We start from the raw sequence: 19035 nt of genomic DNA on the forward strand, positions 1-19035 counted from the left end.
TACATTTTTGCATTTAAATCCCCATATTATGACGGACATTACATTTACACAGTGAAAGTAATGACAATGGAGAAAAAAAATGAGACCCGCCCCATTTACACTGCAGTTCTCGCGATGTCTCCCCGTTGTTCACCGTCGACGAGACTAGCTGTCTGGAAATTTGTCTCGTGGGTTCGACACAAAACATTTCTTCACATTTTTCCTCCCGTTACCAGGCACTGTAGTTGTGTTACAAATTAAAACACGCTACTGTCGTTTTTCGGAATTAAACCGGTAAGTGTTGCTAACTACCTGTTTTGCTAGTTTATATGGCTCATGTGTTTTTGATATCTTTCTGCACGGCGCGGCCTTCAATACATACATCTCTTTTTAGCTAGCAACCTAAGCTAGCGAATTGCCGGTTTTTTATGCTTAAAGTGGAGTATTTTGATTGACGTACACGCTGAATATTATTTGATATATTTCACTTATACTACGCCAACAAAAACTATGTATATATAATAAAAATGAAGCGTTATTTACCACCGTAGTTAGCGAACGGTTTTGCGAGGGGGCGGGGCGGCAGGTCTGCTTGGGTAAAGTGACCGATTTCTACTGTTATCGTATAATATCAAAATGTATTTGGAAAAATAAGTATTAAAGAGAATATGAATATACACGAAAATGTATAGTATAGAAAACTAATTAGCTTTAAGTGCTTTGTGTGCTCACTCTCTGTAACATTACGGGTTAGGAGAGAAAACATCCCTTTTGTCCCAAGCCCCCCCTTTTTCTAGAAAATGTCCATTAACTTTTAATTCCTGGTAATTATAATTCCTGAAACAAAAAAAATTACCTTCTATTTTGTTTGGCTATTGCTGCTAAACCACTTGCTGTATATAAAATCATATGACTTAACCTTCCTCTTGTGTTAGCTTTCTAGTATCATGTCTTATGTTACCGGGTTGGTTTTGACCCATGTATTAAATCAGCTATAAAATACACTAAAAACAATAATTTACCATCAAATTTGCTTCTCATGTCTTGGTTACCTTCTTAGGCTTCCTCATCCATGAAAATATTGGTTTTAATACTTTTGGTGTGGGCATGTAGGCTTTATTTTTGTCACTATACCCCTCCATTTTAATTTCCAAAAATGGTCAAATGAACCTCAAAAGAATCATATTAATAAATTGAAGGTTATTTTGTTACCTGGCTATTACTGAGGGATATAGAACATATCTCTTAAATCAATTAGTTTTATTTATTTTCTCATTTTAGTACTAATCATTAAAGAAATATCTATCGTGTTCGGGTGAATTATGACCCATATATATATTAATGTCAAGAAAAGGTAGAAAAAGTTATTGTTTTCAGCAACACAACCTTAGTATAAACTGAAATCAAAAAGCACAACAGGTCCAGATCTTGGTTCACTGTACTTCTTGCTATTCTTTCCATGATCCAAATTGTAGATGTGAAATCAAACCAGTCAAATTTGAGTGGATTCACGTCACATGTATACTGGAAAAAGCGGTCAAAATGAGAATCCCCTGAAGCTTCCATGATGAGAAGAGGAGCTGGTTGTCATCAACCGGAAGTGCACATTTATAAATACCTTATTACAGTAAACCTCGGATATATCGGATTCAATTGTTCCCACTGGTTTTGTCCGATATAAGCGAAATCCGTTATATGCGTATACCGGAAAATGTCCGTTTTACGCATATATCGGATTTATATCCGGTATATGCGTAAATCGGATTTTATCCGTTATAAAAAGGCACTTCCTTGACTATGTTTCCAATGTACCTGGACGCGCAGGCAACGCTGCAAACGCTGCAAATGACGTCGTATAGCGGCCTGTCACGATTCGGCGAATCGGAGCGCCACGATGCGGCCATCCGATATATGCGAGGGAAATTTAATGGAAATGCATTGGAACGGGACTGGAGATTTTGTCCGAAATAGGCGAAATCCGTTATAAAAAATCCGATATATGCAATTAATTTTTATTGGTAATGCATTACAGAAAAAATTGGTTCTTTTTTTATCTGTCCGTTGTGAGCGAATTTCCGATATATCCGAGGTTTACTGTAGTAAGTAAATATAGAAATAGAATACAGCTGTAAATGGACAGATCTATGTACAAACTATAACAAGGCTGTGTATATATACATGAACATATCACATGCAAGAGATTGTAATCATATTTTAGAAATATAAGTTGGGTTTGGCGTGGTTTGAATTAGTAAAATCTAGCATTGCACCCAATATTTTTACAAAAGGGAAACTAACTCAGTGGTTAGATGTTTTCTGTTCACAGCAAAGATATGAACCGTGTAAACAGTCGCTTCATATATGTGATATTTGAGAAAGTTGAGTTGAAAAATGCTTGCTAATTGGGTCACGGTTTGTCATGGAGTTACCTAATGACCTCCATCACTGCAGAATTGTGAAGTGGGGGGGAAAACAACCCTCAAAAGAAGACTCCAATGTATAAGTTTTATTACAATTAACTTTGAATCAGGAGAATGGCTGCCGCTGAGGTGAACGGTAGTTCTGCCCTAATAAAGGAGGAAGAAGAACCCATGGACGTAACGGGAACACTCTCGGAGAGCTACCAGACACTCATTGATGCTGGGCTCCCGCAGAAAGTGGCCGAAAGCCTCGACAACATCTTTCAGACAGGTGAGCAACCGTCCTGCAACTTGCGACACCATACTTCCTCTGAAAGGTTGAAAACTAACCCTATCTGTGTTTTTTTTTCTTTTTTTTTTAATAGGCTTGGTGGTGTATGCTGAATTAGACGAGAGGGCTATCGACGCCCTGCGCGAGTTCAGCGAGGAGGGTGCACTCGCTGTGCTGCAGCAGTTCCGAGAGAGCGACCTGTCACATGTGCAGGTAACGACACAAATTGCGGGTGTTTTTTTTTTTTTTTTTAATTCGTCATCGTAATGAATTCAACATTCCATGCAGAACAAGAGCGCGTTCCTCTGCGGGGTGATGAAGACGTACCGACAGAGAGAGAAGCAAGGCAGCAAAGTACAAGAGTCCACCAAAGGGCCGAACGAAACAAAAATAAAGGTATGAAAGAGTTTGGAATTCGGTTGTATAAGTTAATTCCTCACTCATGCCATACGTTTGTGTTTGTATGTTCTTTTATAGGCTCTTTTGGAGCAGACAGGATACACTCTGGACGTCACCACGGGACAGAGGAAATACGGTGGCCCCCCACCTGAAGAGGTTTTCAAAGGAGTTCAACCTGGGATTGGGACAGAGGTAAATATGCACAGTGATTGACAAGAAGGGGGAAAAAGAACATAAAATGAACCTAAAAGCGTCCCTACATAACAAATGTTATAAGAAGTACATCCAGTACTGGCCAGGTAAGAGACAAACATGTAAATTAGCTGCTTGTGGACTGTGATGCAAGTACACAGTAGTTGAAAGTACCTTAATGCCTTAAGTTACAGATGTCCGCCGTGTACTGGTGTAAAGTGTCAACCAGTATTGGCACGGTATTTGCTGAAATGGTAATGGTAATGATTTGAACATACATCAGATTACAATTGAATGCATCCCATAATCAGTTCACAGTTCCACATGTCCAAAAGGAGTAGGAAGAAGCAAAGCTTATTAAATCCTACCCCTCCATCTGGTACTTTTACAATCAGTAACTGTTACATTTGTTCACTTCCTGCTTTCCTAATATAATTGAAGTTGTTTTTTTAATTTGTTTTTTTGTTGTTGATTTTTGTTTGATTTATTTATTTTATTTTTTTATTTTTTTGATTACATTTTTATTTTTACTACTATTTTTATTTATTTTTATTTGTACTCCGGTTTCCTCCCACATTCCAAAAACATGCTATGTTCATTGGTAATGGTTTAATTTCATTTGAACATGCATCAGATTACAATTGAATGCATCCCATAATCAGTTCACAGTTCCACATGTCCAAAAGGAGTAGGAAGAAGCAAAGCTTATTAAATCCCACCCCTCCATCTGGTACTTTTACAAGCAGTAACTGTTACATTTGTTCACTTCCTGCTTTCCTAATATAATTTTTGTGTTTTTTTTACTTTATTAAATATTAATTTTTATTTTAAAATTTCTTTGATTTTTTAAAAATTTTATTTAAGATTTTTTAATTTTGTAAAAAAAATATATATATTTTTTTATTTTTTGTCACGTACCAAAGTACAAGGTGATATGACCATCCAATGACACACTCGTCCATTGTGGTATTCCCACTTTTCAGGTGTTTGTCGGGAAAATCCCGAGGGATTTGTACGAAGACGAGTTGGTGCCACTCTTTGAGTCTGCCGGCCCCATCTGGGACCTAAGGTTAATGATGGACCCACTCTCTGGTCAAAATAGAGGTTACGCCTTCATTACGTTTTGCAATAAGGATGACGCACAAAAGGCTGTGAAGCTCGTAAGTACTGATGTTGCATCTTGGCCACAGTATGCATTAACATTGCATCGATAGCCACGTTTACATGGACCCAAATATTCCAATTCCATTCGGGTTATTTGCTCAAACGGAAAGAATCTAACCTTTTTCCGAAAGAAAAGTGCCAATCCGAATGAATATATAATGGTATTCCCAGGGGTGGAATATTCCTTTCCCCAATCCGATTGACGTATCTTGTACCCACTCAAACGGACTGCGTTCTTCTTCGTGGTGTTTTTCTTCTTCTGTTGTTTATTGGCGGTTGGCAAGCAGCTTTCGTGTGCATTAGCGCCATCTGTGGAACAGAATCTAAACCCTTCTATACGCCATTCACAAGTCCAGTTTTATTAAAAAAAAAAAAAAGAAAATACATATCTATATGAAACATGTGCTGAGCTTAATTATTAAAATATTAGCAAGATTGAACTTTATCTTTTCCTGTTCCTGGGTAGCGTTCTTTCAGCGAATGCGGAGATATGACGTAACACGCAGCTCCAGACAGTCTTCGATTTAAAAAAAAAAAAAAAAATGGAGGCGAGCAATCGGCACTGGACTGCTGCGGAAAGTTTGTTTTTGATTCAAACTAAATTTCAATACTGGACGAAGGAAAAACTGGCAATACTATGAGGATATAATGAGGAGTAGCATATTAATATTTTTTTATATGATTTTTTAAATTTTATTATTTATTTTATATTATTTATTATAGTCACACTATATACACAGTAAACCTCGGATATATCGGCTTCAATTGTTCCCACTGGTTTTGTCCGATATAAGCGAAATCCGTTATATGCGTATACCGGAAAATGTCCGTTTTACGCATATATCGGATTTATATCCGGTATATGCGTAAATCGGATTTTATCCGTTATAAAAAGGCACTTCCTTGACTATGTTTCCAATGTACCTGGACGCGCAGGCAACGCTGCAAACGCTGCAAATGACGTCGTATAGCGGCCTGTCACGATTCGGCGAATCGGAGCGCCACGATGCGGCCATCCGATATATGCGAGGGAAATTTAATGGAAATGCATTGGAACGGGACTGGAGATTTTGTCCGAAATAGGAGAAATCCGTTATAAAAAATCCGATATATGCAATTAATTTTTATTGGAAATGCATTACATTACATATTTATTTATTTTATTTTATTTTTAAAATATGCTACTCATAATATTATGAATTTATTCCCTTGTGAGGATAAGCGTTAGAAAATGAATGAATGAATGAATATTATGAATACGGAGTTATTCCAATAAGTGAAAGAAAAACAGGAGGAAGTCGGTATCACGTGATGTTGGTGTTTACGCTTTACTGCGCATGCCCCATTATAATCAATATTCTGGTTGATTATAGCGCCGCATGTAGACACGCCATTGGAATATTCCTTTCCATGGATACCATTGCTTTCGGAAAGGTCATTCGGAAAAAGAAAAAAAACTCCTCATGTAAACGTGGCTATTGTAAAAGAGACTTGGCAGGTGGTGTCTCTGTGGCTGGTCTTGATAAATAGGCGACTTAAATGTTGTCCATATTGCACTGCTGTTTGTCATTGTTGCTTTTTTCTTTGTCTTCCAGTGTGATAACTGTGAAATTCGCCCTGGCAAGTACTTGGGAGTGTGCATATCCGTTGCCAACAATCGCCTGTTTGTCGGATCCATCCCAAAGAATAAGACTAGAGAAAGTATATTAGAAGACTTCGGCAAAGTTACAGGTCAGTTTCAAGGTCAAGGAGTTGTGTGTAATACAAAGTTTAAACAACTGAACTATGATCACTTGTGGACTCGACTGCCCGGATTGGATAGTGTCTGTTTCATCTTCCAGAGGGTCTCCAAGAAGTCATTTTGTACCATCAGCCAGATGATAAGAAAAAAAACAGGGGATTCTGCTTCCTGGAGTACGAGGACCACAAGTCGGCCGCACAGGCACGCCGCCGGCTCATGAGTGGAAAGATCAAGGTGTGGGGGAATCCAGTCACTGTTGAGTGGGCGGACCCTGTCGCCGAACCAGACCCTGAGGTTATGGCAAAGGTTAGTGTGTCTGGTCTTCTTGCAAGCAACATTCATTCATTTTCTACCGCTTATCCTCTCGAGGGTCGTGGGCGTGCTGGAGCCTATCCCAGCTGTCTTCAGGCGAGAGGCGGGTTACTGGTTGCCAGCCAATCACAGGGCACATATAGACAAACAACCATTCACACTCACATTCATACCTATGGACAATTTGGAGTCGCCAATTAATGTGGGAGGAAATCGGAGTACCCGGAGAAAACCCATGCAAACTCCACACAGAGATGGCTGAGGGTGGAATCGAACTCGGGTCTCCTAGTTGTGTGGCCTGCGCGCTACCTTGTATTTGTTCATTCGTTCATTTTCTACCGCTTATCCTCACGGGGGTTGCGGGGGTGCTGGAGCCTATCCCAGCCATCTTCGGGCAAGAGGCGGGTTACACCCTGGACTGGTGGCCAGCCAATCATAGGGCACATATAGACAAACAACCATTCACACTCACATTCATACCTATGGACAATTTGGAGTCGCCAATTAAGCTAGCATGTTTTTGGAATGTGGGAGGAAACCGGAGAAAACCCACGCATGCACGGGGAGAACATGCAAACTCCACACAGAGATGGCTGAAGGTGGAATCGAACTCGGGTCTCCTAGCTGTGAGTCCTGCGCGCTACCTTGTATTTGTATTTTACTTTATTTAGTTTGAATCTTACTTTCTTGCAGTGAAATTTTTTGACTTAATCTCTCTAATATTTACATTTTCCCGAACCTAATTTTCCCCAAATTACACCTTTATTTTGTTTTGTTTGTTTCTCATAATATTATAACTTTAAAATTATTATTTTTTAAATATTATTTATATTAATTAATATTTATATTGATTATATTATTTTTTTTATTAGTAACTTTATGTTACTAAAATGACATTATTTTTTCCTCATAATATTACATTATTTCTGTTAAATTATGACTACAACTTTTTTTCTTTATAATTTGGCTATTATATTTAGATTCTTGTGAAATTAATATTTTCAATGTTGTTTTTAGTTTTCTTGTTAAATTATATTTTTAGAATGTGCTGCAGGCACATGCAATATACTAAGTTCTATGTGAAGTATTTCCATAATGCCTCATATTAACTCACTAGCAAGATCTCAGCGTATAGACTGGTCATATATTTCATCTCGTTTCATATTATCTACATACTGTATTGTATATAACTCTGGGAAAAACTGTTGGTTTTGTTAATACTTGGGTTGTTTATATTTTTTATTTTTCTATATTTATATTTCTATATTTTCTATATTGTGTATTTTGTACTGCTTAACTGATTCTGTACTCTTGCTGCTGTGCAATGCAAATTTCCCCACTGAGGGACGAATAAAGGCATATCTTATCTTAATCTTATCTTATCTTCCCTGTGCAGGTGAAAGTGCTCTTTGTCCGGAAACTGGCCACAGCCGTGACGGAAGAGCTCCTTGAAAAGACGTTCTCCCAGTTCGGAAAACTGGAGCGAGTGAAGAAACTGAAAGACTACGCCTTTGTTCATTTCGAAGAAAGGGACGCCGCTGTGAAGGTGAGTTTTGACTCGACGCTTAAATGTGATCTCCCGCGTGTTCGGAGATAGGCTTACCAGATTCTTAATGGAGCCAGGCTATGGATGAGATGAACGGGAAGGAGCTCGGAGGTGAAGAAATTGAGATAGTCCTAGCGAAGCCTCCGGATAAGAAGAGGAAAGAACGCCAAGCAGCCAGGCAGACCTCCAGGAACGTGGGGTAAGCCTGGGGGGGGGGCAAACGGATTGTCGCCTCGTGAAGCGAGACGCTAACGTTGTTTCTCATTGTAGGTACGACGACTACTATTACTACCCGCCTCCACGCATGCCGCCGCCGGGGCGTGGTCGAGGGCGCGGTGGCCGGGGTGGGTTCTCCTATCCGGCAGATTACTATGGCTATGAAGACTATTATGACGACTACTATGGCTATGACTATCACGACTACCGCGGCGGCTACGAAGACCCTTACTACGGCTACGATGACATATACAGCAGCAGAGGGCGTGGCAGCCGCCCCAGCAGGGGCGTGCCGCCTCAATCCCGGGCCCGCGGGGCGCCGCCGACACGAGGCAGGGGAGGCTACGCCCAAAGAGGGCCGCCCCTGGGCGCACCGAGGGGCACCCGCGGAGGCCGAGGAACCCCGTTCCAGCCGCAGAGAGGCCGCGGGCCCCGCGGGGCCCGGGGGAACCGCGGCGGAAACGTCGGCGGCAAGAGGAAGGCGGACGTGTTCAACCAGCCGGACTCCAAGCGCCGCCAGACCAACAACCAGCAGAACTGGGGGTCCCAGCCCATCGCCCAGCAGCCCCTGCAGCAAGGGGCCGACTATTCCGGTAACTATGGTTACAGTAATGACACCATGGAGTTTTCACAGGATTCTTATGGGCAACAATGGAAGTAATTGACGACACACACACACAAAAAAAAATAGATTGGCCGTATTTGTTGATTGACTTTTTACTCATCATCATCATCATCCCTCGTGACAAATTTGTATGTCCTTAATTTAATTAAAAAGCCCCCCCAATTGGCTTTAATATTGCAGCTGTGAATGGTTAGCTTGTGGTGAATCATGTACAGTGACATCGGGACAGCTCTTATTACCTAAAATTTATTGATTACCTTAAAAACCAACAGTGGACATTCATTCTCAATTAGTCTTAAAAGGGACATTTTCCAAAAAAAAAAAAAAAATGACATTACATTGCCTTGCAGGACATTTGTGTCCATGCCCCCCCCCCTTTTATTGTACTCCCCTTTATTTGTGGTTCTCGTGGCTAAAAATCCACATCAGCCACGTACGCCGCGCCTCACAGCCGTCAATAGCAGACATCACACTACGCTACACGAGTTACACACACACTGTTTTACCCAAACCAGGATATTGTTATTCCTACCAATGTGTCATCCTAACGGATGCAATGTTGATGCGCGGCACACGTGCCTGATGTATTTTAAGCATCATAGTTACTTGGGGACTTGCTTGTATATAAATGCTTACCGTTTAGAGCTTCAGATTTCATTTGTTTTTTTTTGCAACAGTGGAGAAAAGAATCCACAAAGGAGAAGGACAAAAAAAAAAAACGACATTTTGTAAGTGTATGTTTAGCTTTTCTAGAGGTCATCAAATTGTGATTTTCTTTTTTTTTTTTTTTTTTTATTAATTGATACCATCATTTCCTGTTTTCTCTGAAATTGCCCAATTTAGAATTTGGTTTGGCTTACCTTAAGAGCCATAGCAGTTTGTTCTCTGATGTTACTTGTATTTATAACTTCTGCGTTTGTTCCGTTTCAATAAAACTCAGCTGAGAATCAATCAATCGATTTGTCCAAATCTCAAATTCAGTGTTTTTCCCCATTCTGCAGCGCAATTGAAGCTCAACCTCAATTCTCACATTGGGATGAAGATCTTCTCTTCCAAGTCAAATTCTTTCCTTCAAGGATAATCCCAATCCTGCAATTGGTACACGCAACTGGAAAAAATGTCTTTTATTCAACATTTACTATTCCGGAATTATGAATTGTTCCTGTCACAACAATAGCGACAACTTTAGAAGCACCAAACTGTGTCCTTTTGTGTGCATGGGTGTACAGTAGCACTGCAGCAATTAATCTATGATTAATCGATGATACAATTAGTCGACAACTATTTTTGGTGTTTGATTAATTGGACATTTTGATTCATATTTAATTGCTTTGTCTGAGGGCCTGACCGATTAATCGATTAATCAAAACCACAAGCTTAAGATAAGATATAAGCGCTGTTTAAATATGTCTGTTATTTGCATATTTATGACATATTCATGATTTATGTGAAATTAATCATCGCGGCATAAATACACATTCCCTTCGGGCTGCGAACTAACGATTATTTTTGTCGTCGAGTAACCGGTTAGGCCTTCGACTGACTAAATTCTGTCATTTTCTCAAGAAAAACAAAAAAAATCTGTTGCAATTTTGAGAAAAATCGGTTGTGTATAAGCTAGAATATTACTATAAAGTCAAAATAGTATGCAAAATTAAAAAAAATACTATGTAAACTTTATATTAATAATACTAATAATGTTTAAGACACCCCCGAGTTCTATAACCTATTATTCACATTCAGGTCATATTTACAATTTTCAATAAAAAAACACAAATAATCCAATACAAAAATAGTTTTAATAATTGGATTAATCCTGGATTAATTGTTGCAGCTCTATATGTTTTAAAAAAGAAAAAACGCCACACGGGGACACTTTTTGTTAGCATGAGAGGAAAGTTGCATGGGTGTGATTTGGATGCTTAGCATATATTGAGTTGGATTTTTGCAACAAAAAAAAAAACGAAAAAAATAATTTGCCCACCAGCTTCATCTCTCGCCTCTCCTTTTGAAGACCCCAAGGACGTGAAGCGTTCAAATTCTTCCCATTTGCAGGTTCCTCAGAAGCAACATCAGAATAATTAAATTGTCTTTTTGTTTTTTTTTTTTTGATGCTGTGATGCTACTGTCTTTTGTTTCACGTATGTCCTCTTATTCCAACCTGCTTAGGTGGAGAAGCATTGAGAGAGCAGCGCTGCTAGAGTGAAGAACTCACCTTGAGCGGTACTCCAGGGTGAGCTAGCCTTGCACAAAAGTGCTGTCTCCCCCTCCTGCGCCTTATTGTTAATCACTAGCCATTGCTTATGCTTATGTTTTCTATCTCCTTCCTCTTCTCCTTCACTCAAGTTCTGTGAGGGCTTCCAATTTGCGGGGGGGGGGATTGACCCGATTGCCACCTGGGTGCTGAAAATCAATGCAAATTGTGCAAAGCTTTGAAATTATTGCGACCTGCACCCTGCAAACATTGGCCTTCTATCAACTGTCATCATGCACATTTTGAATAGCATTGGGGGTGCATGTTTCTTTCTGGTAACAGAACTCTGCCTTTATTGTTGCTTTACAACAGGGGTGTCCAAACTTTTTCCACCGAGGGCCACAATCAGAAAAATTGAAGGATGCTGGGGGGCTGATCTGTCCCACTGTGCAGTTATGCTTCAAAATTATTACTCAGGTGGAATCTTACCGCTTTTTCGACTTTTATGGCTGTTGGGAACATGACTACATTTTAACAACAATAGGATAAAAATTATAAATACTTTAAATCACATGATAAATAAAAGTGAATGTGATAATTTTGTGCCAAACAAGCAGGAAGAGGGTTCACTCTGTGCATTAGTTTCAGCACCTGAGCACGTTTATTCCATAGAACAACGGCATGAACAGAGTGAGCCCTTTTGTCCTACAGTCTTTGTCTCGGCGGGTGGACGCAGAGCCGTTAGCTCACACACATGAATAACACTGCAACGTGATAGAAATTCAATTCATAAATGGCAGATAGTGTCTCTTTTTTTTTTTTTTCATGCTTTCTCGCGACCCCCCTATTAATAACATGATTACCGAATTCATTTAAACAATTACCATATTTTTTGGAGTATAAGTCGCACAATGCCAAAAATGCATAACTAGGTAGAAAAAAAACATACATAAGTCGCACAAGGCCAAAAATGCATAATTAGGTAGAAAAAAAACATATATAAGTTGCACTGGAGTATAAGTCGTACAAGGCCAAAAATGCATAATTACGTAGAAAAAAACATATATAAGTCACACTGGAGTATAAGTCGCACAATGCCAAAAATGCATAATTAGGTAGAAAAAAACATACATAAGTCACACTGGAGTATAAGTCGCACAAGGCCAAAAATGCATAATTAGGTAGAAAAAAACATATATAAGTTGCACTGGAGTATAAGTCGGACAAGGCCAAAAATGCATAATTAGGTAGAAAAAAACATATATAAGTCACACTGGAGTATAAGTCGCACAATGCCAGAAATGCATAATTAGGTAGAAAAAAACATACATAAGTCACACTGGAGTATAAGTCACACAATGCCAAAAATACATAATTAGGTAGAAAAAAAACATACATAAGTCGCACAAGGCCAAAAATGCATAATTAGGTAAAAAATAAAAAAACATACATAAGTCGCATTTTTTGCCGGTAATTTATTTTCCAAACTACTTGACCAAAACAGACATTACATCCTCTTGGAAGGCAAGTTCTAACATTAATAAAAGAATAGAGAACAGGCTGAATGGGTGTAAGATATGCTAACACAATGCTTATTCAACTACACAAAAAATAAACAAACAGAAAAGGTGTCCAGTGTTTATGTAGCATAAACGATTTTTTCATTTATAAGTCGCAGGAACAACCAACCTATGAAAAAAAGTGTGACTTATAGTCCAGAAAATACGGTATATTTGAGACATATTAAACCAGTTAGCGTACACTCCAGGTTAGCATGTTTTTCAGTTTACCGCCAAAAAATTCGTCAAAATTTTCGCCTCTGTTTGCATACATTTTCCGGCTAGTCTCACCATGTCATTAATACACTGCGTGAATCCAACTGTGTTCTTCATGTAAAACATCCTTGTTAGTATTTGGCTAGCTTGCTAATACATGGAAACAGTTAGCGCCACTCGATGATGTCATCAGCGGTTGACTGCAGTTCCTTGCTAACTCACGATCACATTTTTACAGTTGTGAAATTATAGTTTTACATACATAAAATGAATAAAAATAAGGATTGAAATGAATAAATGAACATTTTAAGTGAAGACATGATTGTTGACAAAGACACAATGTGCCAGCGAGATCCAACACAGACGCCACATCTTGAATTGTCACCTTCTTTAGAATTTTTGGTTATTTTGCAGCTGTAATAAAAAAAAATAAGCACAGACTCGAAGTGAGAAACACTATTGAATTCAAGAAATTGCAAAACAAGAAGGTTATTGATATGTATTTAGAACCGTTTTATGCATGTAAAACTATAAAGTTTTTCAAACTTTTAGTTAGCAAAAAACTACGCAGCCAACCGCCGTGTTTTGTGTTAACATTTCTGACTTTGTGGAACAACTTAATGGGATTTACATGATTTATTATGGGAAAATTTGTTTTGGTTAGAGTACGTTTTAGTTAGAGTCGGACCTTCTGGAATACATTAATGATGCTATCCAAGGTTCCACCATACTCACATATTTCACGTCAGTAGCATGCTCAATTTCCATATTGTTCCCGTCGTCGGGTCGTCGTCCTTCGGTAACGGCGCCCTACAGCCACAACCAGAGTGTTTCGTCGATGTTTGGTGTTGACGGGGATAAAACTTGCGAACAGAACTGCATTCGGTACTGCTCAGGAAGGCCCGGAGGAGATTGATGGACAATGGACTACAGTCCTTTAGCCAATCAGGACGCAGGACGAAATAGAAAAATACACCAAAAAAAAAGTGTGCGAAAAGTGTTAATAATGAATAATGAAAAGTTAATAATGAAAATTAATGACGTTATTTTATTTTGTACCCTGGCTGCACTTTGGACACCTCTGCTTCGCAAGGTGCTGCATTCACTGTCACTCAATGTGAAGTGAATCAAATGATTTGGGGATGAAATTGGCTCATGTCGGAAACAATGGCGGTGGCACACACTGGTGATTTGAAGATGCTTCGGGTAAATTTCACAGGTAAGTTACCAACATACGGAGCCAGAAGGTTTGCACATGCTTTACAGATACCGTCTCTTCTCTCTCGCTCTCTTTTTGTTGTTGTTGTTGTTGTTGTTGTTGTTGTACATGCTTCAATCTAATGGCATCCATTGCTTCTTGGGAGTGCATCTAATATCAGATATTGTGTTTTTATCTTTGTTGATTCTTGTCACCAGTAGCAGCATTACTGCCCCTCGGAGCCAAATAAAACCTTTTTACACAAGCAGGGGGAAGACTTACAGGTAAGATGTCCCATCTTTGCAGCTGAAAGTGTCGAGCGAAACTAGTAAATATGCTTTTTCCCTTCCTGTGTAGATTGGAATCATGACTACAGAACTAAAGGAAGTACGCAAGTAAGGAATACGTCATGGCAGTAAGTTAGTCTTTTCTTGTCATGTGGGAAAAAAGTGGGTATCTGTTGACCAATCTGAATTGTGGTATTTTTGTCTTTTTTTTTTTTTTTTAACCCAACACAGAACCATAAGGAAGCAGATGGTGTGTGTGATGACGACCAGCTCTATTCAAGCAGCTTTTTTTTGTCACTCTCCTCAAATATCTGAAAAGTGCAATCATCTCATGAGATAACATATATTTAGGAAAAACAATGTTTTGTGTATATATTATTTTATTATACACAGTACATATTATTTATATATATTTATATTATATATATATATTTATTTGTATTTTTTTTATTTTTTTTTATTTTTTATTATTTTTTATTTTTTTACCTTTCACTCTGACGTACACTGTGTATACACTGTAAAAAAATGTCAATTACATCTTTTTTTAGCGTTTCTGTTTGTACTTTTTCAGTCACTTTTAACATTTACATTTTTGGTTAATAAACTCAAGATATGTTTCATATGGAATTGTGATCAATCACAACATGACTGGCATGTAGCATTCTCTTCCTCTACGGCACACTGCATAGCTAAAAGAGCCGAAAGCGCCCCCTAGCGTTTCGCAGCCGCATATCATTTAACCAACACGCTTTGTCAGGATAGTGAGCAAGAAAAATAAGTGTTGATGCCGCGGACAATTTTGGGGAAACCGGCTAATTTAGTGTGCGTAAAGGTGGTGAATTATGTTTCGACTTGGGCCAAATCCAACGTACATAACAGAAAGCTAAATATGGCGTAAACTGTGTGATCACGTGACGCGCTACGTCACACTTAAATGTGTATTAAGATGGCGGCGCACAGTGGCGAGAGTTCTCAGACTGGATCTGATGAATTATTTCAAAACTTTTACACGGAGGTATGGCGAGATAGATTCGTGTAATGTAATTATCTACTTTGACGTTTACTGGCTATATTTAGCTGTTTTATTTTTGGTTGCGAAGCCTCGCTCAGACATGAGTAGCAGCTAACAACAAGCTAGCTAGCATCGCAAATGTTTATCTAACGGCTAGTTTTGTCATTTTCTTTCATTTCCACACTAACGACTAAGACATAGTACTTAGTTTTGTGTTGCTTACAGTTGCCTTGTTGTCCAAGCTGTACGAGAAAGTAGCACTGTTTCCACGTTTGATCGATGACATCATATTGCACAGTGTTGACGGCAAAAATGGCGTATTTTCACCAAGACCCTACCATTTAGCGTCGATGTTTCACCAAAAAAATGACTCTCTGCTTCATTTTAATATCTTTATTATCTAAAATGTGTATGACAGGTGAAGCAGATCGAGAAAAGAGACTCGGTCTTAACCTCTAAGCAGCAAATAGATCGACTGCTCAGGCCTGGCTCATCCTACTTTAATCTCAACCCATTCGAGGTAAACTGGCACTTAATAAACAGTCTTATTATTTAATAATATGTTCCAAATTAACCTATATGTTGTTATTTACAAGTTTAGGTGCTGCAAGTTGACCCAGATGCAACAGATATTGACTTAAAGAAAAGATTCAGAGCGGTAAGTGTTGTGGGTGGATCGATACTAATATCGATAGTATCGATAGTAAGAATGGAAACTAGCATGATGCTATGTTTTTCAGTTCTCGTCTATTTTCTCAATTTGCAATACTAAGTTTGTTTAGTTTTTGCAAGTAAACAAACTTATGGTATTGTTATTATTATTATGGTATTGTTATTATTATTATGGTATAAATGGTAATAATTGTATTTTTTATTTTAAGTTTCCACCTCAATAAATGAATTGAAAAAATGAAATGATATTTCTGATGACATCTTCCTCCTCTTCTCCAGTTATCCATTTTGGTCCACCCAGACAAAAACCAGGACGATGCAGACCGAGCACAGCAAGCTTTTGAAGGTCCTCCATTAGCACAGTGAGCGTCTGTTAGCTAAAGTTGATACTCCGTTTTTCAAAATGTTCTCTTTGTTTCCGTTCCAGCTGTGGACAAGGCATACAAACTCCTACAGGATCCAGAACAGAAGAAAAGGGCTTTAGATGTGATTCAGGCGGGAAGGGAATACGTGGAGCACATGGTGAGTGTTATTGATATTCATATTTACACCTTTTGCTTATACGTTGCTAGCGTCAGAATAGATGGAAAACGAGACGGGTTGAGGTAGAGTTTAATAAACAAATCAATACAACATGAGAAGAACCATTTCTGCTTAAACCACCTATGGAAGAGTAGGAAAAGAGTCGTTTGTTTCGGTCAATTGGTCGTGAGCCTGTGATCTCCCTCTGTGCGTAGACCCGGTCAGCCGTTTCGAGTCAGTTTGTTCACTCATGTTCACGTTTGTACCGACTCAACAGCGTAACAACACGTGATGACTAGTGGTGTGTCGGTCACGAACGAACGGGTCAAGTCAGTCCGTTCACTCATGTTCACGTTGCTTCCGACTCAACGGCATAACAACACGTGATGACTAGTGGTGTGTCGGTCATGAACGAACGGGTCGAGTCAGTCTGTTCACTGATGTTCACGTATGTTCGGGCTCAACAGCGTAACAACACGTGATGACTAGTGGTGTGTCGGTCATGAACGAACGGGTCAAAAGAACTCATTTCAGTCGAGTCAAGTCAGTCCGTTTGCTCATGTTCACGTTTGTTCGGACTCAACAGCGTAACAAGACGCGGTGTGTCGGTCATGAACGAACGGGTCGAGTCAGTCCGTTCACGCACGTTCACGTTCATTCGTACTAGTCGTGTCTCGGTCATGAACGAACGGGTCAAAAGAACTCATTTCAGCCGTGTCGAGTCAGTCCGTTTGCTCATGTTCACGTTTGTTCGGACTCAACAGCGTAACAGGACGTGGTGTGTCGGTCATGAACGAACGGGTCGAGTCAGTCCGTTCACGCACGTTCACGTTCATTCGTACTAGTCGTGTCTCGGTCATGAACGAACGGGTCAAAAGAACTCATTTCAGCCGTGTCGAGTCAGTCCGTTTGCTCATGTTCACGTTTGTTCGGACTCAACAGCGTAACAAGACGTGGTGTGTCGGTCATGAACGAACGGGTCGAGTCAGTCCGTTCACTCATGTTCACGTTTGTTCGGACTCAACAGCGTAACAAGATGTGGTGTGTCGGTCATGAATGAACGGGTCGAGTCAGTCCGTTCACTCATGTTCACGTTTGTACCGACTCAACGGCGTAACAGTCAATCATGAACGAACGGGTCAAAAGAACTAATTTCAGTTGTGTCGAGTCAGTCCGTTCACGCACGTTCACGTTCATTCAGACTAGTCGTGTCTCGGTCATGAACGAACGGGTCAAAAGAACTCATTTCAGCCGTGTCGAGTCAGTCCGTTTGCTCATGTTCACGTTTGTTCGGACTTAACAGCGCAACAAGACGTGGTGTGTCGGTCATGAACGAACGGGTCGAGTCAGTCCGTTCACTCATGTTCACGTTTGTACCGACTCAACGGCGTAACAGTCAATCATGAACGAACGGGTCAAAAGAACTCATTTCAGTTGTGTCGAGTCAGTCCGTTCACGCACGTTCACGTTCATTCGGACTAGTCGTGTCTCGGTCATGAACGAACGGGTCAAAAGAACTCATTTCAGCCGTGTCGAGTCAGTCCGTTTGCTCATGTTCACGTTTGTTCGGACTTAACAGCGCAACAAGACGTGGTGTGTCGGTCATGAACGAACGGGTCGAGTCAGTCCGTTCACTCATGTTCACGTATGTACTGACTCAACAGCATAACAGTCGATCATGAACGAACGGGTCAAAAGAACTCATTTCAGCCGTGTTGAATCAGTCCTTTCGCTCATGTTTACGTTTGTACCGACTCAACAGTGTAAGAGTCGGTCATGAACGAATGGGTTGAGTCAATTCTTTCACTCATGTTCACGTTTGTACCGACTCAACAGTGCAACAGTCTGTCATGAACGAATGGGTCGAGTCAGTCCGTTCACTCATGTTTACATTCCTTCCGACTCAACAGCGCAGCAGTTGGTCATGAACGAACGGGTCGAGTCAGTCCGTTCACTCATGTTCATGTTTGTACTGACTCAGCAGCGCAACAGTCACTCATGAACGAACGGGTCAAGTCAGTCCGTTCACTCATGTTCATGTTTGTACCGACTCAACAGCGTAACAGTCGCTCATGAACGAACAGGTGAAAAGAACTAATTCTTTTTTGTGAATGGAATGAACGAGGTCACAGTCAGTGTGGGTCAATGTCTCGGTCTGTCAGTCAGTTAACCCCGCCCACCCACCCACAGAGCGAGGCGTGACGATTGGATAATCACGCAGATAGTCCCGCCCTGCAAAAGGAACAGTGAACTAAAAAAAAAAAAAGCGTTTGCAACTGAACCACTGAACGGGTATTTTAGAGTCTTTTGACCTTGTTTATTCCGTTCACTAGAAAGAACCAGTTCTTTTGACCTGTTTGTTCATGACTGACACACCACTATAGGAGACACTTATAGGCTGTATGAACATACAGTATAATTGATGCTATGTCATGGATGATAAAACAGGCATTTTTATGGATTGGGTTGATGGATTGATGGTAATCGGAACTGATATGATGTTCTAATTT

General features: G+C 39.8%; 2 protein-coding genes across 3 annotated transcripts in view; both read left to right on the top strand.

The window, feature by feature from the left end:
• The first annotated feature begins 107 nt into the window (after positions 1-107).
• On the top strand, positions 108-14316 carry LOC131102428 (heterogeneous nuclear ribonucleoprotein R-like). Of its 2 annotated transcripts, XM_058048097.1 has the most exons (13): positions 108-273; positions 2510-2670; positions 2765-2883; positions 2959-3066; positions 3148-3261; positions 4245-4421; positions 6021-6156; positions 6267-6472; positions 7875-8024; positions 8102-8223; positions 8295-8833; positions 11035-11098; positions 14251-14316. In XM_058048097.1, exons 2-12 carry the CDS (start codon positions 2514-2516, stop codon positions 11064-11066), a joined length of 1860 nt encoding a protein of 619 aa, XP_057904080.1. In that variant the 5' UTR covers positions 108-273; positions 2510-2513; the 3' UTR covers positions 11067-11098; positions 14251-14316. The 2 variants fall into 2 exon arrangements, with proteins under 2 accessions (XP_057904080.1, XP_057904079.1); XM_058048096.1 differs by lacking the exons at positions 11035-11098; positions 14251-14316 and having other exon boundaries at positions 8295-9820.
• Positions 14317-15052: 736 nt separating this feature from the next.
• dnajc8 (DnaJ (Hsp40) homolog, subfamily C, member 8) overlaps positions 15053-19035 on the top strand; it is a 6071-nt gene continuing 2088 nt past the window's right edge. Inside the window, exons 1-5 of the mRNA XM_058048101.1 lie at positions 15053-15334; positions 15750-15851; positions 15933-15989; positions 16283-16349; positions 16431-16525. Of these exons, the coding sequence (XP_057904084.1) occupies positions 15254-15334; positions 15750-15851; positions 15933-15989; positions 16283-16349; positions 16431-16525 (402 nt within the window). The 5' untranslated portion in view covers positions 15053-15253. The remainder of the gene's footprint in view (positions 15335-15749; positions 15852-15932; positions 15990-16282; positions 16350-16430; positions 16526-19035) is intronic.

Source organism: Doryrhamphus excisus, chromosome 14 (genome assembly GCF_030265055.1).
Source record: "Doryrhamphus excisus isolate RoL2022-K1 chromosome 14, RoL_Dexc_1.0, whole genome shotgun sequence".
Lineage (NCBI taxonomy): Eukaryota > Metazoa > Chordata > Actinopteri > Syngnathiformes > Syngnathidae > Doryrhamphus > Doryrhamphus excisus.

What these genes read in the sequence shown, in the direction of transcription:
- LOC131102428 (XM_058048096.1), top strand. Translation starts at nt 2,514, where the DNA reads ATGGCTGCCGCTGAGGTGAACGGTAGTTCTGCCCTAATAAAGGAGGAA. An exon ending in CACAAAAGGCTGTGAAGCTC is followed by an intron (nt 4,422 to 6,020) that starts GTAAGTACTGAT and finishes TTTGTCTTCCAG; the next exon opens with TGTGATAACTGTGAAATTCG. An exon ending in CAGACCTCCAGGAACGTGGG is followed by an intron (nt 8,224 to 8,294) that starts GTAAGCCTGGGG and finishes TTCTCATTGTAG; the next exon opens with GTACGACGACTACTATTACT.